Raw genomic sequence first — 27,674 nt, forward strand, 5'->3', positions numbered from 1 at the left:
TAGCTTATTCCTTTTTCTCACTGAATAGTATTCCACTATATTTATGTATACAGTTTGTTTATCCATTTACCAATTGAAGGACATCTTGATTGTTTCTAGTGTTTTGTGATTATGAATAAATCTGCTGAAATAGTCACATGCTACTTTTTGTAAAGAAATAAATTTCATATCAGTTGGGTAAATATTTTGGAGTGCAATTGCTGCGTTGTATGTTAAGAGTATCTTTAGCTTTGTAAGAAACTTCTAAACTGCCTTCTAAAGTGCCTTACTATTTTGCATTCTCACTCACAATGAATGAGAGTTCCCGTTGTTTTGCATCCTTGCCAGCATTTGGTATTGTCAGGGTTTTTTTTCCCTTAATTTTAGCCTTCCTAATGGATATGTAGTGCTACCTTATTGCTGTTTTAATTTAAATTTCACTAGTGACAATCTTACCCACTTTTGATTGGTTACAGTCTATGAACGCTTTAAACAATAGCTTTTGTTTTACTAACCAATTCTCCCCTTATTGGAATTGAGGGAGCAAATGCTGATAAAATCTTAGGCCTTTTTTATATTGGAAAAAGCTATTTAAATTCAGGCTACTACTTTCTGATAAATGTGTAGATTTTGTGCTTCGATTTTAATTAGCTACAACAAAGGCAAAGGAAGCATCTGCTAAAGTGAATGCTAAGTCACTGGTGGCAGAGAATCAATCCAATGTGATTGTTGTGCAGAAAGTAGAGGGAGTTTTATTGGTAAGCAAGATGCCTATAAGATAATTGTTTTTCTGGATGTATCCAGAGCATCCCTTTCTTCTCCCCTCCTTCACTATCATCACTAAACACACACACACACACATACACACACACACACACACATACACACACACACACACACACACGCACCCTACTTTCTCTTGTCACTCCTGAACATGGAAATAACAGAGAGAGACTAAAAATGTACTCAGAATATATATGCTGTATTTCTTCTCACTTTAGGACCAGATATCCAGAGTCACTTTAATTCCTTTTCCCATCACAATGTGACTCACAGATACAGAATTTCTTTTAAAACTCTTAGTTCCATCTGACTTTGATTGCCCTGTAACCCTAACTTATGTCCTCCCTCTCTGGGCATACCCAGTACCGCGACGTTGCCCCATCTCTTCCAAGCTTCAAATTTGTCTTTCCCCTTTGATTCCCAATTACATCTTATCCATTCTGTGTGCCATTTCTTCAGGGTCACACTAGGTGGAAAAAGTTAATTGGTTAAATAATCTTAAATGTTAAGGCAAAGAATGCAACATTGATTAAACATCTATGATGCACCAGGCACTTCCACACGTATACTCATTTCATTCTCACAACAACCCTATGAGGTGATTATTATTCCCATTTTATAGATAAGAAAATTTAGAGCTAAGTATCATGCTTTTAATACATTTTTACATGCTATTTCCTCTGCCTTGGATGCCTCTTAAGTTCCAGCTCTATCAAACTACTAAGCCTTCAGAAGCCCCTTCAGATGTTACTTCCTTAAGTGGTGATCTCAGCACTGCCTGTGTCAATTCTGAAACATAATTCTGATACTTGAACCTGATTAAGAGCCATCCTGCTGAACTGTGACTATGTGGATGGCAAGGACCATATCTTACTATATTTATATCTCTATTACATTGTCTAGTATCTTTTGCACTCCACAGTATTTTATCAGTAAGTGTTTATTAAGTGAATGATTTGGGGTTTTATGGAAATTCAGGTAGTTTTTGGTGTGTTGCACTGGGTGTTAGAAATAAATGTGCCACCAACTTTTGCACTGTACTGGGTGTTATTAGAAATAAATGTGCCACCAACTTACACTTAGAAGTGTCTTCATTCTACAAAACCTTCCATTATATGTTAAAGGTATTTGTTTTAACAGAATTTGACCTTTATTGGCAAGAAATAAGCAAAACATTTCTAATCAACTCTCAAGCACTATATGGCAGCACTTTCCACACAACTGGGTATCGGCTGATGAGAGATGAGGTCTCTGATTACTATTTCAATAGACATTATTAGTACAAGTCAAAAAATCCAACTGGCAAATGCTCAAGGATCTCAGTACTAACATGATTCTTCACTTTATTTATTTCTTAGAACTGGGCTATGCATGGTCCCCAGTTGAATGTCAACTGAAGACCCCAGCAAGATACTGTACAGCTGACTTGATTTGCCAAAGAAATTTGAAAACTTGTTTAAAGCTGGGTTTTGGCAGTGCTAGGTAGAACTTGGCTAATCATGGATCTGGGGTAATCAGAGAGTGAGCAAATGATAATTTAGGTCCTTAGGCAAACATACAAGCTTTGAAGCTAGAGTATTTCTAATTGCATGCCTTATGTTTGACTGACATGATTCTGAGGTTAAACAACTACCCCAAAGAAGCTGCTCCTAGTTTCTGATTGTTTACCAGTGACCTTCAGCTCTTTCACACAGAGCTGGCAGTAGTCTGCCAGGGTCCAAGATGTGTATTCCTGGAGCGTAGAGTCTACTCTGGGTTATAGAAAATCACTTCATTATATTAAACAAATATTTATTGTAATAGAATGCAAAATTTCTCTAAAATGAGTAAGGAGGGTATTGGAAGTGTGGGAAAACTTCTAAAGCACTGCCTTGAGTTGTAGCCACTTCTCTGAAATGCCCTTCTCTCTCACCTCAGCCTAGAAGTCTCCTGATTACTCTTCAAATGCCAGTTCAAAAGGCATCTGCCCCAACTTCCCTATCCCAAGCAGAATAACTCCCTCCTCTGTGATTTCACTGACTTTCCTCCATGACCTTACATCATACTGTACGGTGAAAGACTGAATGTTTTCCTTCTAAGATGAGGAGCAAAGTAAGTATGTTTCCTCACATCATTTCTAGTCAGCACTGTGCCAGAGGTTCTAACAAGTGCAATAGAGAAGAAGAAAATAAATAAGAGGCAACCAGTTTTGGAAAAAAAAAAGAGGCAACCAGTTTTGAAAGGAAATAAAACTGTCTTTATATGCAGACAATGTGATCATCTTTGTAGAAAATCATACAAAGTCTACAAAACAACCTCTAGAAACTAGCAGGTGAATATAACAAGTTCACAGGACAGAGTCACTATTTAAAAATTAATTATGTTCATATATACTAGCAATTAACAGTCAGAAATTGATATTTAAAATATCTTTCATAATAGCATCAAAAATATGAAATAATGTTAAGATGTCAGTTCTCCCCAACTTGATCTATCCTAATTTTTTTGTAGAAATTGACAATCCAATTCTAAAGTTTACCTGGAAAGGCAAAGGACCTAGAATATCCAGAAGAACTTTGAGGGGAGGAAAAAAGCTTGGAGGACTTACGCTTCCTGACCTCAAAGCTCATTGGAGAGCAGCAGTAATCAAGACACAGTAATGTTTATTGAAGTATACAATGTTGTGTTAGTCTCAGGTGTACAGCGTGGTTCAGTTATACACACACACATATATTCTTTTTCATATAGGTTACTACAAGGTATTGAATATAGTTCCCTGCTCTATGCAGTAGGACCTTGTTGTTTATCTATTTGATATATGGTAGTTTGTATCTGCCAATCCCAAACTCCCAATTTTTCCCTCCCCTTTCTCCCCAGTAATCATGTTTGTTCCCTATGTCTGTGAATCTGTTTCTATTTTGTAAATAAGTTCTTAATATAAATATAGACAGTAGATCAAAGAGCAGAATAGTGAGCCCAGAAATAGGTCCACACATATGTGGTCAATTGATCTTTAACGAAAGTGTAAGGCAATTCAGTAGAGAAAGCATAGTCTTTCTAATAAAAATCATGCTGGAACATTTAGACATCATTATTTTAAAAAACCCCTTGATTAATACCTCACATTCTACAAAAAATAACTCAAAATGGATCATAGACTTAAATGTAAATTCCTGAACTATCAGGCAAAGAATTTTTTAGATATGACACCAAAAATATTATCAATAAAAGAAAAAAACTGATAAATTGAACTTCATCAAAACTGGGGACTCTGCCCTTTATAAGACACTGTTAAGATAACTAAAAAGCAAGCCATAGATAGGAAGAAAAATATTTGCAAATCACATATCTTATAAAGGACTTTCCAGAACATAAATGTCTTTGCTCTGGGGCACTCATGCCCATACTAGCTACTTCAATTGTTCTTAGATGACAATCTCTTTAGAGAAGAATCTTCTGATTGTTTTTGTTTGTTTGTTTGTTTTTTGTTTTTGCCTTGGAAATAAATGCCTGAATACTAGGGGATCTATACACTAGGGCAAGAGATGATTTTTCAGTACCCAGGCTTTCAGCCTATTTCCAACATTTGATTCTCATCCTCTCCCTTACTTGGCATTTCCAAGTTGCAAACTTCTCTGGGGTCCTACAGGGCAGACCAGCATCCTCCAGGCTGTAAGCACCTCCTCTGTCACTTTCTCGGCCCTTCTTTATCGGTCAGCATCCTATCTACTTTCTGCCTTTCAGAAACATATTGAAATCTCTTTACTGCTGATTCCTTCTATTGTTTTCTTCATTTATCTTTTTTTGTTGTTGTTGTTACTTGCTTCATGGGATCCTGGGAAAGAGAGGAGGTAAAATTGGTTAGTCAACCACCTTGATCCAGATGTCTATATATTTGCCAAATCTTAAAGTTCATAACCTTAATGATTTGGAGGGGAAATGTTTGTAATTAGAAGCAATTAACTATAAATTGGATAAACCTATATTGTCTACCCATTAATAGAAATTAGAGGATTCATTGGGGTTAAAGGTCTGTGAAAGCTTTAGTAGACAGCAGTGAAATCTAATTCCCCATTGCTCCATGAAAGATAGTTTTAGTCCCTAAACTAACAATCAAACAATGGATATGCATAAAATTGACTTTAATGAATAGAGTATTTTGCTATACTTCATTTCATTTGTTTATATTTTTTCCTAATTTCTTTTTGAGTGGGTAACTGTTGAGATGCTATGGAAAAGATTTATGAGACAGTACTCAGCATGAGGCTTTCTTCACTCACTGTCATGGTTATAAGCAGGAGTCAGGAATTTTCCTCTGAGAAAAGAAGATTTCTATAGAAACACCCTAATGCTGGATTCTAATCAATATCTATACTTTTTTAAGAATTTTTTTCTCCTAGTTTTACAGCTACAGAAGCAGTATTGGTCTACTATTATGTCACATAACCAGTTGTTTTGTATTTATTTCAAGGTGGGCCCCAACCACACTTGGATACAAGAGGCACTAAAATGCCAAGTTATCTAAGGACAGCACTGTAACTTTAGATTTATCTAATCTCACAGTGAAATGGTCTTCCTGGCCTTGAAATTTTATTAGCAGGCCTCTTCTGCCCTTGGTGATTGTAGTTTTGCAGTGTTTAAAGTTCTGGACTTGTGTCCCAGGCACTTTACATTTTTCCCCTATCCTGAGGTTTGTGCTTCACCAACATTTATTGCTGGCCGAATCTTCTGCTGTTCGTATCAGCACTGTTTAACTTTTCTGCCCCTACAACACTTGTATCTTACACTCTCCTTTGAATTCAATTCATGGTATGTACACCCTATCCTGCCTGACCTTTCCCTTTGAGATTCTCTTTCTATACTCACATTCCTGTGAGCCAGTCCTGGTTTAATGGTCCACTGGTCATGTACCTGTGTTCACATCCTTGTTATCTACCCAACCCCATGAGTATGTTGGATCATTGTTTCATTGTTTCTATCCTTTCTTTCACTGTGAGCCCTATCTATAACTTAAACTTTATTCTGAAACATATTTTAGCATCAACTGAAACTGGATATGATTCATCCTTCCCTAAAATCCTTCTCACTGCTTAATTATTCCACAATGTTTAGAACATTTTTGCCCTTTTAGAATCAGTAGCCATCTGTTTCTTCATTTGCTTCTTACCCATTTCCTAGTCCCCTCCCGTCAAGTTCAAACTGTTGCAACTCTCTTTTCACTAGCTACCTCACTCTTACCCGTCCTCCATACTTGATCTTGAATGTGGTGGTCAGACATGGCTTAGAGGTAGTTTATGTTTTTTAGGTCTCCACTGGGAACCAGAAGGGATTTTATAGAATGCTAGTGGTAGTGAAATTTTGTGGGGTTTTTGTTTTTTGTTTTGTTTTGTGTCGGGGGCAGAAGTAATTAGGTTTATTTATTTATTTTAATTTTTTAATGGAGGAACTGGGGATTGAACCCAGGACCTCGTGCATGCTAAGCATACGCTCTACCACTGAGCTATACCCTCCCCCACCATAGTGAAATTTTGAACAAGGGAAAAACTGTAGTTTAAACTAAATGGATGATGCAGGCAGTCTCATTTTGGTCATAATGCTCCTTTAACCTGCATTGGTCCAGCTTTGTAAAGGTAAACTGCAACATTGTTATAAAATTTTCAAGAACCATTTAAGAATTCATAATTAAGAGGATGTACTTAAGCTAATGTTTTCTGAATCCAGAGCTCAGTATTGGTGAGATGGTTTTATCCTGGTGTTTATATAATAAGTTCTATAGGGACCTTCTAATTTATAAATGAATTCTATTCACAAATGATAGCCCTAAGTGATTCACAGGTATTACAAGTGAAAGTGTATGTTTTTCTCCTTATGTGTCAAAGTGCCTTTCACTTTAGAAATATGGGGGATTACATATTAAATAAGCAGATTCTCTCAAGGGAATCTGGCAGTGATGTCCAGTATATTTTGCTGCCCTTCTCCTTATTCAAAGATGTCACTATTGATTTCACACTTGGAGGGAGCAAAGACTAAATCTTCAACCAAAAGCCCTTTCTTTAATTTTTTTTTATTGAAGTATAATCAGTTACAATATGTCAATTCCTAGTGTACAGCATAATGTCCAAATCATGCTTATATATACATATATTCATTTTCATATTCTTTTTCATTAAAGGTTATTAGAAGACATTGAATATAGCTCCCTGTGCTATATAGAAGAAATTTATTTTTTATCAATTTTTATATAGTAGTTAATATTTGCAAATCTCAGCAACCAAACGTCCTTTCTATATGACATACATAAAAACTGCTCTTTGATTTGTGGCTGCAGCTTCTATTTGTAGAGCCTGTCACTGTCTATTTCTGTGTTCAAATTGTGGTCAGCTAAAAGCCTTTGCTCAGAAAGTTTCCAAATTCCATACTGTTGCATTCCAAGCTGGCCTCTGCTGCTGTTATCCCCAGCAGACCACGACTATGTCGTGCTATTTGAAGCTATGCTTCAGTGCATCCTTTAGAGTATTTCTTATGCCACCCTTTCTTATGGTTATGCTGTAAAGCTCACCATCCTGAAGATGCTTGGGCATCCTTCTGTCATTGAATCTCTGTACACGTTAACAGTGAAACATTGTTTTAATGTTCATACACCAGTTGACTTCCAGAATCTCAGTAGTGCTGGTCCTCTCTCTTGCCATTTCACATTAAGCATGACTCCAACGCTGACAACAAAACAGTTCAATGAGGTAGATGTGACATCTGTGGCAGGTGTGAATTTCAAATGATACAAAAGCTAGATAAACTTGCATTGTCCATTGATGAGACTCGCTTCAGTAATTGTCTATTTTTTCCAGCTCTGTTCTGGATGTTAGGAACAGAGCCAAACCTAGGAAACAGATGATCAGAGTAGGCATCCATTTTACTCATTTGTGTTAGTTGTGTGTTTAAAATAACTCATCTTTCCCCTTAATGTGCATCTTAATCAGATTTCACCTTATCCAGAGAACAAGTCCACACAGGTTTCTCAGGTTCTGTACCTACAAATAGAGCTACCTTTGAGGACCTTACTACCAATGGGGAGAAGACAAATTTATATGAAAGAGATATAAGGCATTATTTGATAAGTGTTAAATGATCTGTACAGCCCAAAAATGGGAGGAGGAAAAGCCAGAGACTGAACTGGTCTGTTGTATAATTTCTTGCCAGTGCCACACTATGGTAATCTCCTCAAAGAAAGATACTGTTCTTTTTTATTTTGCTTTCTACTTTAAACTCACTTGCATTATTGGGCCGTGATTTTTAAGTTAAACTACCTAGAAAGCAGAATTCAGCGACTGCTTTTAGTTCTATGTGGAAAGTGTTGATTCTGCTTAGCTTCCATGTTTAGGTTTACTACATAATTTCAATCATCATCAGATATATTTACAATAGGGAATAACAATCTTTGGCACTCACACCAGAGATGTCCAAGGAGCCAATTTCCTTTGGCACTTGGGCTGATTACTGCCACCTCTACACCAATCCCGCTGGTGGCAGCTTCCATGGGATGCTATGATCAATGTTGAAGTGTTCTTGTTTGCTCGCTCTCAGGAGCTGGCTTACTCGATTCAGCAACAGCACATACTGTGCTTCCCTTGTTGTCACACTGCTTTTAAAACCTTACTGCCTCCTGTTATATAGTGCTATCAGTGCACAATAAAGCAACTCAGGATTATTTGTGTGTTGTTTGTGTATGTTAAACATAGTGTCCAGTTCAGCGCCCTCCATGTGATAACTACTCACTGTTTGTTCCGTATACAACAGCACCCTTAGTGACCCTCTCCAGACCTCTTGTTGAAATTCAGACTATGTTGAGATAAGAGTTCTTGTAAGATTGAAATTATATTCAATGCCAGCTTCTATATTCATTTTATAGCTATGACATACCCATCAAACTAGTTTGGGCAGCCCTACTTTACTCATTGGAACTGGGATGCTCACACATTGCTAAGGGAGAATCACTTGGAGATTTTGTTAAATATCCCAGGGTATAAATATTTCTTTTTTTTAATTTGAAGGTCCCAGCTGATCACTGATGGATGGTAGTAGTGACGGCAGTGGTGTCAATAAAAAATAATTTACTCAAGAACATTGAAAGAGAAACCTTTCTTAAAAAATAGGTGATTTGCCAATTTTAGAAAGCCTGGTAGGTACCTGCCTCCTCTTGAGAGAGATGAAGTACCAATTTCTATAAACAGATTAACTTTAGGAATGACAGAATAAGAGGTGAAAAGCACTATCTATCTGAGAGCCCTATTTTACCAGTGGCAAAAGAGGATTTAGTCCTTTCAGTCTCCAAATAATGAACCCATTGAGGATTGAATAATATAACAGTTTCTCAAAATGTGGTTCAAGAACTACCTGCCTCGGAATCCCACAGTGAGCAAGTTGAAAAGTCAGAGTCTAGTGTCTCCTCTCAGCTTACTCAGTCTAGATTTGGGGGAGGAGAGGCCCAGAATTCTACATTTTAACACACATGCCTAGTGATTCTGACACACACCAAACTTTGAGAGTCAATGACCTACCGAAACTCACTCTTCAGATCCATTTGATTGGATTACTACCAGTAGTATAATGTGTCCTTAGTCTGCCTCTCCATGGTTGATCCTAGAAAATGTGGTCCAATTAGAGTCAAATAAAATCCTAGCTTTATGAAATGGATTACTGATAGTCTTATTATTTCAACAGATAGATACTTATTAGGGGCCTACTATGTGCCAGGCCCAGAGCTAGGCAATAGGAATACAAAAACTGGATAAAATGTGGCCTCCACCCTCCGGAAGCTTGTAATTTCCTATGAATCATATAACACAATCAAATATATTACTATGAAATATAAAAATAAATTAAATTTATTCCTTGTCATGGTAAAAATAAAATAGTAACCAATAATTGTGTGGGTTTAGATATTAGAAAAAATACATTTGTAGCCATATCTGGAGAGTCACTAGCAATAATGAATGTATCCCTCACGTATCACTATTAACGAATTGTTTCCAGCTGAGATCCCTGTCATCTGCAGATGCTGTTTACCATGTAATTTTACCATAGGAAACAAGGGTGTAATCAGCTAATAAAGTGTAAAGAATTAGATTTTTTTTCCCTTGAGCAAAATGTGTGGCTGTGGCCAACATTCCTGATGCCTCCTCCTTTGTGCAATAGGAAAGCAATATTCAAAGAGAGAAGGATGTTTTGTTCGTATTCTGCAACTTGCCTCTGGAGGCCAGATAATGAATGCAAAGCTAAAGCTAGAATTCCTGACTTTTGGTACAAGCAGCACTGATTTTTGTCTTTACCATTATACTACACAGAAGATAGCTTTCCCTCCTACTTCTAATTGAGACTCAAATAAGGGCACTGTGAATAGGGATCCTCTTTCAGTATAAGCCATGTTTTATGTTGTTTCCATTGAGAAAATAGAAACTATGTTCTCTTCAAAGCATTTTCATATACAGACAGTCCGCTTCTAATGAATACTTGACTTAAGAATGACCCATACTCAACAACAGCAGCCTCTCTTACAGGACTTTAAGCCACTCCTACCACCCATGGGAGCTGGAGTTGTTGCTTCTATCTGCAGGAGCCAGTTTCTCCCTCAGCTCTGCTCCCCTGGGAGCCTGAGTTCTCACAAGCTCCTATCAGACCCTTTGGGACAATTACTGTGTGAGCACAGTCTCCTACTGCTGCCCCTGGGACACAAGAAGGTGCTGGAGGCCCTGCCAGAATCCCCATAGGTTCTGAGCCCATGAGGGAAAACAGAGTATGAAGAAAATTCTAGAACTGTGGTTGGTGATAGTGGGGTGATGGTCTCCACTTGGGCTTCAAAATCATTTTCCCCTAGGAATAGCATTATACTGTAATAACATACCCATGTAAAACTCAGTTATCTGATAGATTCACCTACCCAGACCACAGCCAGGAATAAGCAGTAAACAAATGGCCTCTAAGCCGCCAGAGAATATGCCTCTTACTTATTGGAAGAGCCATTCAAAAACGCACTGACTGCCAATTCATTTTGTTGGTACATGATTCTAGTTAGTTTTAATGAGATGTCAAGCGTATAGGAGATTATAAGCAGCAAATTTGAAGGGACTAGAAAAGATGTTCCAGGTAGGTGAAGTAAAATCTGATAGCTGACAGCAAGGTGAGAGACAATAAAAGCATTAAAGAATTCATAGCAGCACTCTTTACGATAGCCAAGGCATGGAAGCAACCTAAATGTCCATCAACAGATGACTGGATAAGAAGCTGTGCTACATTATACAATGGAATACTACTCAGCCATGAAAAAGAATAAAATAATGCCATTTGCAGCAACGTGGATGGACCTGGAGATGGTCATTCTAAGTGAAGTAAGCCAGAAAGAGAAAGAAAAATACCATATGATATCACTCATATGTGGAATCTTAAAAAAAGAAGAAAAAAGAGGGCACTAATGAACTCATCTACAAAACAGAAACAGACTCACATACATAGTTAACAATTTTTTGGTTACCAGGGGATTGGGGATGGGAAGGGATAAATTTGGGAGTCTGAGATTTACAAAGGTTAACCACTATATATAAAAATAGATTAAAAAACAAATTTCTTCTGTATAGCACAGGGAACTATATTCAATATCTTGTAATAGCCTTTAATAAAAAAGAATATGAAAATGAATATATGTATATATATGCATGACTGGGACATTATGCTCTACACCAGAAATTGACACGTTGTATCTGATTATACTTCAATTAAAAAAAGAATTAAAGAGAAGTTTAAGAACTCAAAAGCCAACCACAATGAAACACCTTTTCCCAGCCACAAGCATGGTTAAAATTAAAAATATTGAGACTACCAAGTGTAGTGAAGATGTGGAGCACTGAAACTCTCCTACATTGCCAGTGGGTATAAAATGGTACAGTCACTGGAAAATAATTTGGCAGTTCCTTACAACAAATACTTGTAACCCAGAGAGTCTAACCTCTAGGTGTTTACCCAAGAAAAATGAAAACATATGTTCCCACAAAAACTCATCCATAAATGTTTATATCAGCTTTATTCATAATAGCCTCAAACTGGAAATAATCCAAATGTCCCTCAACAGGCAAATACATGAAAAAAATTATAGTATACCCATACAATAAAATCAGGAAGAACAAGAAATGAACTACTGATATCCACAACAGGGATGAGTCTCACAGACATTGTGTTGAGGGAAAGAAACAACATGAAAATCACATAATATTGTATGGTTCCATTTATGTGAAGTTCTAGAATAGGAAAAAACTAAGCTATGGTGATAGGAATCAGAACAGTGGTTGCCTGGGGTTGGGTAGCACTGAAGAATGACTGGGAGGGACACAAGGGAAAATTCTGCGGTGATGGAAATGTTCTGTGTCTTGATGTGGGTGATGGTTACAAAGGTGTGTACATTTTTCAAAACTCTTCAAACCATATGCGTAAAATGTGGGCTTTTACTATATGTAAACTATAGCTCAAATTTTCGTAAGGTACAAAGTTTACAAAAGGAAAAATCCTTCCTAGGACTCCCTGCTACAGGATAAATCTTAATTCTTTAGCATGATCTGGCCTTGATTTAGTGTCTCTTGTTTCATTCCTTCCCATTCCTCCCCACCTCCTATCACTTATTCTAAACTACTTGTATTTCCAAAACTGTTATTCTCTTTTTCCTCTGAGCCTTTAAACACAGTGCTCCATTTGCCTGGAATTCCTTTTCAATTTCCTCAGCATCCTTCAGGCCTCACAGAGATAGCACCTCCTCCCAGAAGCCTTGTCCATCCCCAGTCTGTATTAGGTACTTCTCCTCTTGCTCCCAGAGAACTTTATGCTTCTCTCCTACAAAGCGTGTCTTGCTCTGTAATGTAATTGTAATAATAATAATTAAAAAAAAAACCTCAGAACCATAGTGGACTGGGGCCATTTAATATACAGGCAAATAATCTTCTCTATATTCAGTAAGCACTGAATTACATTGTATATTGTAGACTAATTTCTATCTGAAATAGCTGAAGTAAGTTTCAGCACTCAACGTTATCAAGAAAACTCTTCTATCCAGGATGACTTGTTCTTCTAGAGTTGCAAATGATTGAGATTTTATTGCAAATAGCAGTTTAGGATTATATTATTACTAGTATGATAGTTTATTTATATTGCAGGTTAAGTAACTTTCTATGGGCTTTATCTGGAAACCTATCCAGACGTTATTATGTTGATTCTATGGGAAAGTACATTTCCAGCCAAGTGACAAAATTCTGCCTAGTGGAACCATGTGAAATTGCTGATATTCCACCATGCTTGACATACAAAAATGGTAGTTTCATATGATTCAACCTAAGTGTTTTTAAATACAACCCTATGGCAAGTTGAAGATTACCTATACATTCATTTATTAGATATTTAATACACAAATATATTCTGCAAGATGCTAATCTTGTATATTAAAACTATAGGATATACTTGTTCTATGTAAACAGTAAATCACAGGATTTTGAAGAAAGTTGTAAAGAGTATTGGGGCTTTCTTGAGTCCAACCCATTTTTTTTCCAATTAATCAGAGATGCAGCAGACATGAGGATTCTAGAATTGTTTATTTTTTGAACCAACATTAAGATGAAAATGCAAATTCATTTCTTCTTTTTTAACCCCCAAACTAGTTTTTTTAATATTAATTTTAATTATAATAACTAACATTTATTGAGTGCATATTACATGCTAGGTACTGTGCAAACCCAACAACTACTTTATGAGCAAAGTACTATTATTATCCCTATTTATAGATGAGGAAATTAAAGCTTAAGTAACTTGCCCAAGGTTACACGGCTATAAAGTGGCAGAGTCAGGTTTGGAATCACTTTCAGTCCTACCACTCTGCCTACTGTTTACTTCAAGCACATATTTTTTTAACCACAAAGAGGCAGGCACTTGTGCTGAAAGATTATTATTCAATTCAGCAAGTATATATTTAAGCTGTGATTATCATTAGTGAAACCAGGCTCATTCACATATGAAACATGTTGTATTATTTTAAGAGATCATCATAAGACAGTAGAGGACCAAGTACCAAAATGAATTTTATAGACCACAAGTGCTGTAGGAATCTAGAAAAGGGAGAGAATAATTGTGGGCCTTGGCATGACTAACTCCCAGAAGGGCATTGACATAAACAGTACCATCCAATCATAATCAGATGCAAAGCATACTGGGAACAAGCCAAAAGTTCAGCATAAAGAGGAATGTGGAAAAATCATGGATGTACAGTAATGAAGTCCAAGAGGGAGTAGCAAACTCAAGTTTACTTCTGGGCAGACATCAGTAGTATATGAGGAAAGTTAGAAATCTATGACTGGGCTCTCTGAACCCCAGAATTATATGGAGAATTGGGATTTGAAGGATTATTCATTAGATATTTGGAGCAGAAGAGAGGGGATTCAGAGATTAACCAAAAATTTGTGCCTACATGATTGGAATAATAATGGTAACAAAAATAAAAGAATTTGTCCAGTGGAGGGAGGATGGGCTTAGGTTTTAGACACACTGAATTTAAGGTGAAGGTAGACTGTCAACAGAGAGCCAGTTTTTAACGTTGACTATGGTTGACTGGGGTCAACCATTGACTCATCTACTTGTTATTTTTACAGATGGCCCTTCTGAATTTCTTCATCCCAGAAGAAAAGTCATACCCTGAAGAGGAAAGTAAGCGTGTTCGTCGCAATAAAAGAAGCAAAAGCAGTGAAGGAGCAGATGGTAAGTCTATTTGGGTGATCCTTTATCATATACCAGTTAATGAGAGTAGCCTTATGAGATCTACCTTCTCAAGTGTTCTTCACCAGTTCACATATTGTCCACAGAGCTAAGGTCACACAGCTTTTTCCAGCCTAAACTATCTAACCTACTCCTCTGACATAGAACTGACTATACAGGGATCCTTTCTCCTCCAACCCCAGATACATTTAGTCCATTCACAGTATGTCTGAGAGTCATGGTAGCATTTGTATCTCTCAAGATCACCCTCCATAAGGACTTCATCTCTCCTGGGGACATCCTATATCTACTAAGGCCACCAAGAGAATTCAGTCTTATTCTTGGAATTGACAGTGTTGTGCCACGGTGGCACTTTACATGATGTCTCAGATCCAATGATAATTATATCAACATTGGTATTAGTACCATGCTAATATATGAACTAGAGCTTCTAGAACTCATCTGTAAGTTCCTTAAAGTCAGGGATTCTTTTCTGTTTGTATAGCCCCAGAATCCAGCCAAATATCTAGCAAATTTTCAGTGTTTGTAATGTAGCTGATGGTGTTGCTTGCCCCTTCAGCTAGGTTATGGTGTGCCATTAAAACCACCCATATTGAGGGTGAAACAGATTTAACTAGCAATACACTTTGTGGGGCTTAACAAAATGTTGAGCCAGCTCCTGGACAGGGTCCTTGAATCACTATTTCAACATCATTCTGTCAGTTGACAGAATACTACCTCTTTCGCATAAGAAGGAGTTTGTAGAATGCATAGCTCTGGGCTGTTGCAAAGCCACCTGGATTCAAAGACAGCATGTGTCTGGCTAAATCTGCCAAAGATACACCTCTGGGAGGTTAGAAAGTAATATGACTTTATGAAGGTGAAAATGAGATTTTTTTTAAGCTGACATTTGTCAATGTAAGTAAGGGCCAATGATAGGAGCAGTTCCAGAAGCCATGTGCAATTGAAGAAATGGGGCCAGGGCTTTGTCAGTTGGGGCAAGAAGTGGTAAAACTGGATGAAGTTTGGGGGAAAAAAATCACTCAGAACAAGGACCCTGTAATAAAGAAAAGAGAGTCAGAAATAAGTGAGATGTTTCTAGTCAATGGAGGTGGCAGCAGCTTTGAGCCCTTGAACTGAGAACTGGACCAGTGGGGTCATTCTCTAGAGCAGACACTTTGCATACAATTGATGACCAAATTCGAGCCTACGAAATGTGGTCCATGAAGTTACAGGCATGCATTATTCACATAATGCTTGCAGCCAATTTCCTGGAAGTCTTCAAAAAGTGATGTGAAAGCCGAGAACTGAGAATCATGGTCACTTTCCTGTCCTTATCATCTTACTCTTTGATGCATGTAGGTCTTTCCACTTTTGACTCTTCCTCTGAAACTGTTCCCAGTACCACAAATCTTTCATATTCCCCAGTTGCTAAGGAGGAGAGAAGAGAGGTGGTGACAGCAATATCACCTTCTGTAATGGGCATTGTCTTCCTTTCCTCTCCACGTGGAAAGTCTAATAGCTTCTAAAGTTTAGCTCTTCATCTGGCCTCCCAAGTTTTCTTATAAAGAGGGAGCTTCCTCCGCTCTCCCAAACCACTTTATCTGGATCCGGCTACCAGCATCTCTGCTACTGATCTTCCTTACAGTGTTTATTCTGTTTTGATCCAAAATAGTTTCTCCTTCTGGTGAAGGCCAAAGCCTCTCATTAATTTTTAGCACTTCTTATCTAATGTCTTCCTGGTCTGATACTTTTGCCAGTCACTGGAATCTACTCACTTTGTGCCAATGCCAAATTTCTCATGCAATCCCAGGTATTTTCTTTAAACAGCGTAGCTGGGAGGAAACCAAGAGCTCCTAAGAATGTATGGCGGTCCTGGGATTTGATTGTATTTCCAACCTTTCACCTGGGAGGCTACATAACCATTTCTTTAGATGGGGTGAGTGCTCCAATGAATTAAAGGGTGATGAGCCAATCCACATCTCCTTTACTTTTGAACCATTCCTGTTACTCTGCTGAGTGTATGCTATATTTATTCAGTACACTCACCAAATAATTACTGAGAAAATACAGCAGCTTATATAATACTAGAATGAAAATGCCATAAGGATATGGATGCTTGTTTATTTTTACATTCTCATTGTCTAGAAAAGGACATGGCCTGTGGTAGACTCAATATATTTTTCTTCTTGCCTTCAAAAAGTGTTGTGGAGAACAAGCTGCAGGGCAAGAGAGAGAGAACGTGATGTGTGCTGTAAAGTCATTAGGGAAGGTCCCTCTAATAAGGGCACATTTGAGAAGAAACCTGAATGAAATGAAGGTGTGAGCCATGGGAGCCATAGGGAGTGGGGGTAGGGAAGGAGAGAATAAACAGGAAATACAAATGCTCTGAAGCAGAAGAATACTTGATATGTTCCAGAAAGGTCAGCGTGGCTGCGAGCAAGAGGAAGACAGAAGGAGATGAGATCAGAGAGCAAAGTCAAGTCTAAAGTCTTGTCATAGGCCAAGATGAGAACTCTGACCTTTACACTACGTGAGATGGAGAACCATTGGAGAATTTTGAGCAGAGGAGTGATAGGATCTGACATAGGTTTTAACAGAATCCCTCTGGATGCTGTATTGAAAATAACTGCAGGCAGAAGGGACAGAAGCAGGAAGACAGGTTGGGGGAGTATAACAATAACCCAGGTGAGAAAGGATGGTGCTTTAGACCAGCATGGTGGCAGTGGGGGTGGGAAGGAGTGATCAGATTGTGGATTGATTTTTGAAGGAATAGCTGACAGGATTTGGGGATTGATTAGATAAAGGGGTATAAGAGACAGAGAAGAGCCAAGGATGACCCCACAGTTTTGAACCTAAGGAACTAGACTAGTCAGATTGCCATTTCTGAAATGGGGAAAAACAGGAGAGGGAAAGGGTAAATGTGGGTAGAAAAGGAATCAAGAATTCAGTTAGGCATGCTAACTGTGAGGTGTCTATTATATACCAAGTATATGCGTTAAAGAGGCAGCTGGATAGGTAAGTCTATACTGTATATCACTGTGTCTCAAGACAATGAGATGACCCTGTTTTATAAAAAATAAAAACTTCTCATCAAAGAAATGAGTCAATCTATAAATCATATGAAGAGAGTAAGAGATCAGAAGGGGTAGGGAAATCAGAGTTGGGTGAGTTAAGACCGAAAAAAAAAAAAAGCTATCAGGCGTTGATTCTAAATCCACATTACTTGATGTATTATAGTAAAGATTTAGCTATCCAGCTCAGGTTTGCATCACAAGTATCAAAGAAAAAGTCATTTATCTTGAACATTTAAGAACATGACAGGGATTTCAGGAAGAAATTTTTCAAAAGTCAAAAATAGAGATAAGTTTAAAAAGATAGCAGGAAAATCAGTTCTAATTCCTTATATAATTTTTTTGATCTATTACTATCCTTGGATTTCACTTCAATTCCCCAAACTTTATTTTATTATCATTTAACAAGACTTGTACGCAGTACCAAGAGTATAAAGATGAATAAGACAAGACCCTCACATTTTAATGAGGAAGCAGATACATTTGTTGGCAACAGGTGAAAGAGAAACAAAGGCAGGGTAGTGAGAGTGGGTCCTAGAGTTTTACCTTACACAGCACCAGTGTGTAGAAAGCACTCAAACATTTGCTCAATGAATGATCGAACAACAGATGGGCAGGGGGTAGGAGTCTAGATTTTCTCTATAGGAGCTGTAGGTATTAAGTTTGATGATCTTCACTAATCCCTGTGGGAGAGAAAAAAAAAGTGTTAATAAATGGTTCATTCACATTTAGGAAAAGCAAGGAGTGTGAGATCTTTAGGAGCCTGCCTAGGTTCACCAAGAATAAATCAGGCTACAGAAACCGATTTTCTTGTTTTCACCAGACTACCAAACTAGTTGACTAGAAGCCTAGCATAGACATAGTCAATCTTGCCATAAAAAGTCATTGTATATATCCAGAGCATATCCAATCTTTCTGACCTATCTATCATTCAAGAAATGATTGAATTCATCTTATTTTCTTCATTTGGATTACTCTATAAATGAAGGCATTGACTAGGATGCAGGAGTCCCAAACACAGGGTTATTTCTCCTCCAATATAAATCTTGGCACTTTATAACTTTAAGAAAATGAGTGAAGTCTGTTTCTTGACTGTATCACTACCTTGAATTTACTGCTCCAGTTTTGAGTTGACCAAAAATATTTGATATAGGTTTTAAGTTCATTTTTGCTCATATATATATGCACTGTAGATTGTTGTTGTTCTGCAAGGAAAGCGTGATCCCCTCAGTGTAAGTGTTGTGAGTCACAACAGTTCCAGAAATCTGTGCCAGGATTTCCTGCTGAGACCCATCTTTGTGATGTTTCTGAAGTAATAATAGCTCTAGGTGGCTTGCATGTTCATCTCTTGCAGTGTACTCCAGAAATCTGCAGCGCTTTATCTTCTAGTGAGAATGAAAGAGAGGGTCATGAAGTCTTAGAATCAGATAACATGAGTCCAGAATTCCCATGGAGATAGTTTCTATTGTTTATAAATATTACTCTAAAACCATCTGTTCTCTTCCTGTAGGAGCACTCTCAGGAATCAATCAAAATATTAATATCTCTCCATACCTGCCATTCACCCGTGTTTCTCTCCTAGTAAGAGAATAAAAATAAAAGTACAGTATTGTGTAAAGGTACTAGACCGAGTCACAATCTCTGGATCCCGATCCTGATGTTACTGCCACCTTATCAGCCATGTGACCTTGGAGGAGTGATATCCCTCTGAGCCTCAGTTTTCTTAACTATAAAATGGAAATAATTAGCTCTGCTTACCTCATGCAGTCTTCATAATGATCAAAAGTGTTAATGTATGCCAAAATGCTTCAGGAATTATTAACAGCTATTACTAAATTCTCTCTGGAAAATGAACATTGTAGCATGGCCTCCCAGGCATTGTAGGCACTCATATTCACTAATTTATGGATAGCCATAATTTCTACAAAGATACCCTCTTTAAGCCAGTGTGTCCTTTTTTGTACTGACTGTTACTATCCAAGCCCATAGGAAGAGGACTCCAAGCCTCAAACTGTGGCCTGCCTCATCACAATAAATGATCACATCTGTACAGTTCTATGTCACTCTCTTACTCTGGCTGGCTGTGTATATGTGTCTTTCTGTAGTATCTCCTTGTAGTTTATTTTTGGACAGATAAAAAAAGTTAGTATTCTTTTTTGCTATTATAAAAGAGTAAAGGGAAAAAACAAATAAGACTGAAATATATCCTTTGTCCTTCGTTTCTTAAAACTAATAATGGACTAAGGCATAGCTACCGTTAAGTTGATACATATGAACATGAAAGGCTATTGTCTCAAAGAAACAGACTTTCCGCCTACACAAATGTTAGCTAGAATTAAGAAGTGCCCTCCTTCTAGTGTTGCTCTTGTATTTATTGCTTTTCAGTGAGCCATCACCATGCTAGTATCAAATGAGAGAGACTGAAATCATTTTGAGAGCTGATAGAGTCTTAGGGGCTTGTTCAAAAGACAAACTTAAAGCTTTTGAGGGTTTCTGATGTGTGTAGACTGGAAGAGAATTGTGGATTTCAGATGTAGAGTCCCCAGGGTTGTCTCCTAGTCATGGAAGCCAACAGCCTAAGTGCCCACAGCAGAATACTCTGGAAAGTGACTTTGTATCAAATAAGATAAATGCTTAGCTTGCTCATACTCCAAAATGCCCTTTAAAGCTATATTTTCATTCATGGAACTAGCCCTGCACAAAATGATTTCAACAGCCTTTTACCACTGATACTTGGTTAACAATCATTGTTAGAATACCAGCTACTTGTAAGACGTGAGTAGTTGGTGCAGCTACCAAACTCCTGTCCTTAGCACCTAAGTCCTAAAGTGAACTGAGTGTAGAGATTAGTTAAAGATTAGGTTCCTTAAAAATATTTATGAGATTTTTTTTAATTACAAAAATAATACATACCCATTGTAACAGACATAAGCAATACAGCATCTTATGAGGTAAAGTGTGAACATACCCACCTCCCACTGGGAAAATGCTGTAAAGGTAAGATATCTTTGAGGAATCTTACTTGCTTAAAGGAGGTCACAGGCCCAGTTTCCTGGGGTTTTCTAAAGGTGCTTCTGGTCTGTCTCACTCTCTCTTAAATTCCTTCTAGTTATTTGTTTCTTAATATTAGGCAATATTATGAATTCTAAGCCAGAAGACCAAGATTCTAAGCTCAACCCTGCCATTAGTAGTTATACTAGCAGTGTGACCTTGGGCAAGTCTTAACTTTACTTCTTAGATCTGAGCTTTCTCTAAAGGTTAGACTAGAATCAGTGATTCTCAACTCAGATATAAGAGATTCAAAATCATCTAAGGAGTTTGTTCAAGGTATACACACCCCTGGAAACTGACCACCCTGCACCCCATTAAGAAAACTATAGCAAAGTAGTACTCTTACTGATGAGATTATATCATATCCTCAAATGTATTAGGATAAGAAAAATATGTTAAACTATTAGAATAGATGATCTAATTGTTATAATTTGCTTGTAACTATTCCTGATTTCTATAATATAATATAGCTGGTAATAGCTAGAGTAGTTTTAGCCAATTAATGATGTCTAGATGATGAAATACTCAGGGTTTCAGTTTGCATGGTCAAATGAACCTTTTCATCAGCATCCATGAATAGGCTCAGTAAGGATTAAGAGCTTGTGTTTGGTTTCAAGAAGTGAAGGCTAAGGTTAATCTGCTGGTAAAGTGGTGAACTGTCAGTACCCTTTTGTACGGCTACTCAAAATATCACAGGCAGATGTAGATATGTAGCAGAAGACTCCTGTTGCTCTGTAGTATATTGCTTATGCAGCCCTGCCTTACCCAAGATTCTACTCCTAGACCTACAGGGCCTCTTCGGTCTCATTTATTCATTCAATAAATGTGTATTAAGTACCAGCTATTTATTGAATAAATGTCTATTGGTCACAGCTTGAAACACTAGAGACCCAGTGGTGAACAAGATAAGACCCTACCCTCATCAGGCTAGTTAGTGGGATAATAGGATAAGCATCAGATGCTATGGGACACATCAGCATCTGATCTATACCTGGGAGGTCAGGAAAAAATCCTAATGGGGGTAACATCTGAGCTGCAACCTATGCTCAAGGGTTAGCCAAGTGAAGATTTGAGGGAAGGGTCAACCAGGCAGCAAGAACATATATGTTGGGAGGCTTACAGTAAAGGGGAGCTTCACTCATTTGGGGAACCAAAAAAAAGTGTGCATGATTAGTGTGGGTTTCTAAAGGAAAAGTGATAATAAGTGAAATGGCCAACAGGGGCCAAATAATGCAGGGCCTTGGGCACCCATTTTATGGGATGTAGAAACTATCCTGAAGGCAATGGGCAAGCAAAGGATCAATATCAAGAATAGATCAAATGAATTTCCGGTAAAGATGGCCGAGTAGTAAAACTACGAGCTCACCTCTCTTTATGACTACGACAAAACCAAAACTGACTGCTGAACAACTATTGAAAAAAAAAGACTGGAACCTAGCAGAAAAGATCTTCTTCAACTGGAAACACAAAGAGGGAATCATAGCGGGACACTGGGAGGGCTGTATTCACAATATAATTAGGCCCCATTACCCCTGGGTGGGCAACCCACAAGCTGAAGAATAATTAAGTTTCAAAGGCCCTCCTACAAGAGTGAGAGTTCTGAGCCCCATGTCAGGCTCCCCAACCTGGAATCCTGGCATTGGGAGGAGGAGACCCAGTACATCTGGTTTTGAAGGCCAGAGGGGCTTAATTCCTGGAGCCCCACAGGACTGGGGGAAACAGAGACTTCATTCTCTTAGGAAGCATACACAGAATCCTACATGTGCCAGGTCCAAGGGCAGGGTCAGTGACTTCATAGGAACCTGGACCAGACCTGCCTGCTGGTTTTGGAGAATCTCTTGAGGAGGTAGGGGATGGCTGTGGCTCACCCAGGGGACATAAAAGCTGGTGGCCGACATTCCGGGAGCGTTCCTGGGGACTGACACCTTGATTGGATGATTGCACCAAGACCTAGCCCCACCCAACAACAGCCTGTAGGCTTAAGATCTGGGAAACCTCAGGCCAAACAACATACTGGGTGGGAACACAGCATCAGCCATCAACAGACTTCCTGATCCTCAAACACAGCCTAACCCACCAGAGGACCACAACCATGCTTTACCCAGCAGTGGGTAGGCACTGACTCCTCCTGCCAAGAAACCTGCATAAGCCTCTAGTCCAGCCTCATCCACCGGGGGCAGATATCAGAAATAAGAAAATCCCAAAGCCTGGGGAAGGAATCCACAAATATTGGGACTGGCTGGATCCTGGTCCTTGGGTGACAAGAGTATACTGCTGGGACACATAGGACGTCTCCCACAGAGGGCCACTTCTCCAAGGTTGAGAAAGTAACTAACCTACCTAAAAATACAAATAGCAAGAACAATGTGGGGTGGCAGAGGAATAGCTCCCAGTCCAAGGCACAAGATAAAATCCCAGAAGAAATAAGTGATGAGTAGATAGGCAATCTATCCAAAAAAGAGTTTAAAGTAATGATGAAGAAGATGTTCAGAGAACTCAAGAGGAGTATAGATACACAGAGCAGAGTTTTTAGCAAGGAGTTGGAAAACAAAGAATACCCAAACAGAGTTGAAGAATAAAATTACTGAAATGAATAACACACCAGAAGGAGCCAAGAATAGACTAAATGAGACAGAAGAATGGATCAGTGAGCTAGAAGACAGATTAGTCAAAATCATTGTTGCAGAACAGAAAAAAGAATGAGAAGACATGAAAATAGTTTAAGAGAACTCTGGGACAACATAAAGCACAGTAATATTTGCATTATAGGGGTCCCAGAAAGAGAAGAGAGACAGAAAGGACATGAGAAAATTTTTGAAGAGATAATAATCAAAAGCTTCCCTAACCTGGGAAAGGAAACAGTCACCCAAGTCCAGGAAATGCAAAAAGTTCCACACAGGATCAACCCAAAGAGGAACACACCAAGACACATAGTCATCAAATTAACCAAAGTTAAGGATAAGGAGAAAATATTAAAATCAGCAAGACAAAAGCAACAAATAACATATGAGGGAACTCGCATAAGATTATCAGCTGATTTTTTAAACAAAAACTCTACAGACCAGAAGGGAATGGCACAATATATTTAAAGTGATGAAAGGGAAAAACTTACAACCATGAATATTCTATCCTGCAAGACTCTCATTCAGATTTGACAGAGAAATCAAAAGTTTCACAGATAAACAAAAGCTAAAAGTATTCAGCACCACCAAACCAGCTTTACAACAAATGTTAAAAGAACTTCTCTAGTCATCAAACCATAAGAAAAGAGAAGAAAAAGAAGAAAGAGGAGGGGAAAAAAGACCTACAAAAGATTGCTTTGGCAGTTCAGGGTCTTTTAGGGTCCCTATAAATTCTGGAATTGTTTGTTCTAGTCCTGTGAAAAATGTCATGAGTATTTTGACAGGGGTTGTATTGGATCTGTAGATTGCTTTGGTTAATATGGCCATTTTGATAATGTTGATTCTTCCACTTCAAGAGCACAAGATATCTTTCTATTTCTTTGTATCATCTTCAATTTCCTCCATCGATGTTTTACACTTTTCAGAATATAAACCTCCTTGGTTAGGTTTATTTCTAAATATTTTGTTATTTTTGATGCAATTGAAGTGTTTATGCCAGTTATAAAATTTAGCGGTTTGAAGTGCAAAAAAAAAAAGTGAATGAAGGCCTCAAATGGCAAAATAGCCTTCTTTTTTATGGATGAGTTGTATTCCATTACATATATATATACTACATCTTCTTTATCCAGTCATCTGTTGATGTGCACTTGGGATGCTTCCATGTCTTGGTAATTATAAATAGTGCTGCTGTTAATAGTGGGGTGTATATATCTTTTTGAATTAATGTTTTTGTTCTTCATGGGTATGTGCCCAGAATTGGAATTGCTGGGCCATTCGGTGGTTCTGTTTTGGGGTTTTTGAGAAACCTCCATATTGTTTCCATAGTGGCTGCACCAATTTACATTCCCACCAACAGTGTACAAGGGTTCCTTTTCCCTTTTCTCCACATCCTTGCCAACATTTGTTATTTGTGTTCTTTTTGTTGATGGCCATTCTGACAGGTGTGAGATGGTGTCTTATTGTGATTTTGATTTGCCTTTCCCTGATGTTGGTGATGTTGAGCAGCTTTTCATGTTCCTGTTGGCCATCTGCATTTCCTCCTTTGGAAAAATGTCTGCTCAGTTCTTCTGCACATATTTTAAATGGGTTGGTTGTTTGCTTGTTTGCTTTTTAACTGAAGTACAGTTGATTTAAAATGTTGTATTAGTTTCTGGTGTACAGCATGGATGGACTTGGAGGTCATTATGCTGGGTGAAGTGAGTCAGACAAAGACAAATACTGTAAGATATCACTTACATGTAGAATCTTAAAAAATACAACAAACTAGTGAATATAACAGAAAAGAAACAGACTCACTGATGTAGAGAAGGAACTAGTGGTTACCAGTGGGGAGAGGGAAGGGGGAGGGGCAAGATGAAGGTAGAGGATTAAGAGGTACAAAATATTATGTATAAAATAAGCTACAAGGATGTATTGTTCAACCTAGGGAATATAGCCAATATTTTAGCATCTACATGTACTACTAATTTAAAATAAACAAAGAAAATTTAAGTTTTAAATAAATAAAATATGCATGTCATTTTTCTACCCATCACCCAAATACAATAGCAGTAATTTGATAATATAGTAACATCCTATGCTAATTAGGTGGAAAACCCCATATCTTTGTGAAAAGAATAAAAATTGTGTGCTTTTCTAGCTTTATTGAAGTATAATTGCCAAATAAATGTACATATATTTAAGGTGAACAATGAGATATTTTGATATACATACATTGTGAAATGATTACCACAATCAAGCTAATTAACATTCCTATCACCTGACATAGTTACCCTTTTTTGTGGTGAGAACACTTAAGATCTAGTCTTTTAACAAATTTCAAGTATATTAATACAGTATTATTATCTACAGACACCATGCTGTACGTTGGACCTCCAGAACTTACTTATCTTGCTTAACTAAAATTTTGTACCCTTTGACCAACACCCTCACCACCAACATATCTCCTAACCCCCAGCTACTGGCAACCACCTCCTCTGTGTGTGTGTGTGTGTGTGTGTGTGTGTAACGTTATCTTTTTCCATTCATCGCTCAATGGATACTTAGGTTGTTTCCATATCTTGGCTGCTGTGAATAATGCTGCAATGAACATGAGAGTGTAGATATCTCTTCAAGATATTAATTTCATTTCCTTTGTATATAGATCCCAAAGTAGGATTTCTGGATCATCTGGTATTTCTATTTTTAATTTGTGAAAAACCTCTGTTGTGTCTTGCATAATGGCTATACTGATTTACATTTCTGCCAACAGTGTACAAGAGTTTCCTTTTCTTTACACCCTCACCAACACTTGTTATCTCTTGTCCTTTTAATAATAGTTATCCTAACAGATGCGAGGTGACATCTCATGGTTTTGCTTTACATTTCCCTGATGACTAGTAAAGTTGAGCATCTTCTCATATATTTGTTGGATATTTGTATGTCTTCTTTGGAAAACTATTCAAATCCTTTGCCCATTTTTTAATCAGGTTATTACTTACTAACTTACTTATTTGCTACTGAGTTGTTTGAATTCCTTACATATTTTGGATATTGACTCCTTATCAGATATGTGGTTGCAAACATGTTCTCCCATTCTGTAGGTTGTCTCTGAACTCTGCTGATTGCTTCCTTTGCTGTGTAGAAGCTTTTTAGTGTGATGCAATCCCACTTGTCTATTTTTGTTTTGTTGCCTGTGGTTTTGAGGTCATATCCAGAAAATCACTGCCCAGACCAATGTCAAGAATGTTTTCCCCTATATTTTTTCATAGTAGTTTTATACTTTCAGGTCTATATTTAAGTCTTTAATCCATTTTGAGTTATTTTTTGTATATTCTGTGACATAAGGGTCCAATTTCATTGTTCTGCATGTAGACATCCAGTTTTCCTGGCATCATTTATTGAAGAGACTATTCTTTTTCCATTCTGTGCTCTTGGCAACTGTGTTGAAGACTGGTAGACTATAAATGCATGGATTTATTTCTGGGCTCTCTATTCTGTTTCATTGGTTTATATGTCTGTTTTTATGCCAGAACCATACTGTTTTGTTTACTATAACTTTGTAATTCATTTTGAAATCAGTACATGTAATGCCTCCAGCTTTGTTCTTTCTGCTTAAAATTGCTTGGGCTGTTTGAGGTCTTTTGTGCTTCCATATGAATTTTATTTTTTCTGTTTCTGTGAAAAATTACATCAGAATTTTGATAGGGATTGTATTGAATCTTAAAAAATGGCTTCAGGTAATATGGACATTTTAACAGTATCAATTCCTCTAATCCAAGAACACAAGATATCTTTCTATTTTTGTGTGTCTGTCCATTTCTTTCATCAGTGCTTTGTAGTTTTCAGTGTACAGATCTTTCATTTCCTTGGTTAAATTTATTCCTAAGTATTTCATTATTTTTGGTGCTATTATAAATGGGATTTTTGTCTTAATTTGTTTTTTGTATAGTTCATTGTTAATATATAGAAACACAACTGATCTTTGTTGTTGATTTTGTATCCTGCAGCTTTACTGAACTCATTTATTATTTCTAACAGTTTTTTGGTGGAGTTGAGAGTTTTGTATGTACAGGACCATATCATCTGCAAACAGAGACAATTTTAGATTTTCCTTTTCAATTTGGATGCATTGTATTGCTTTTCCTTGCCTAATTGCTCTGACTATAGGACTTCAAGTACTATATTGTTTAGAAGTGGTGAGAATGGGTATCTTATTTTGTTCCTGATCATAAAGGAAAGGCTTTCAACTTTTCACTGTTAACTATAATGTTAGCTGTGGGCTTGTCATATACAGCCTTTATTATGTTGAGATGTATTCATCCTATACCTAATTTGTGAAGAGTTTTTATAACAAAAGGATGTTAAATTTTGTCAAATGCTTTTCTGCGTCTTTTGAGATGATATGATTTTTATCTTTTATTTTGTTAAT

The 27,674-nt window shown here is 37.5% G+C and overlaps 1 protein-coding gene across 4 annotated transcripts in view; it reads left to right on the forward strand.

Moving 5' to 3' along the window:
• Positions 1–27,674, forward strand: part of EDA (ectodysplasin A) — a 335,284-nt gene that overhangs the window by 207,780 nt on the left and 99,830 nt on the right. For all 4 annotated transcript variants that reach the window (XM_031675255.2, XM_031675256.2, XM_031675257.2 and 1 more), the window contains exon 2: positions 14,415–14,520. In XM_031675255.2, the coding sequence (XP_031531115.1) occupies positions 14,415–14,520 (106 nt within the window). The remainder of the gene's footprint in view (positions 1–14,414; positions 14,521–27,674) is intronic.

The sequence above is a fragment of the Vicugna pacos genome, chromosome X, assembly GCF_048564905.1.
Source record: "Vicugna pacos chromosome X, VicPac4, whole genome shotgun sequence".
Classification (NCBI taxonomy): Eukaryota; Metazoa; Chordata; class Mammalia; order Artiodactyla; family Camelidae; genus Vicugna; species Vicugna pacos.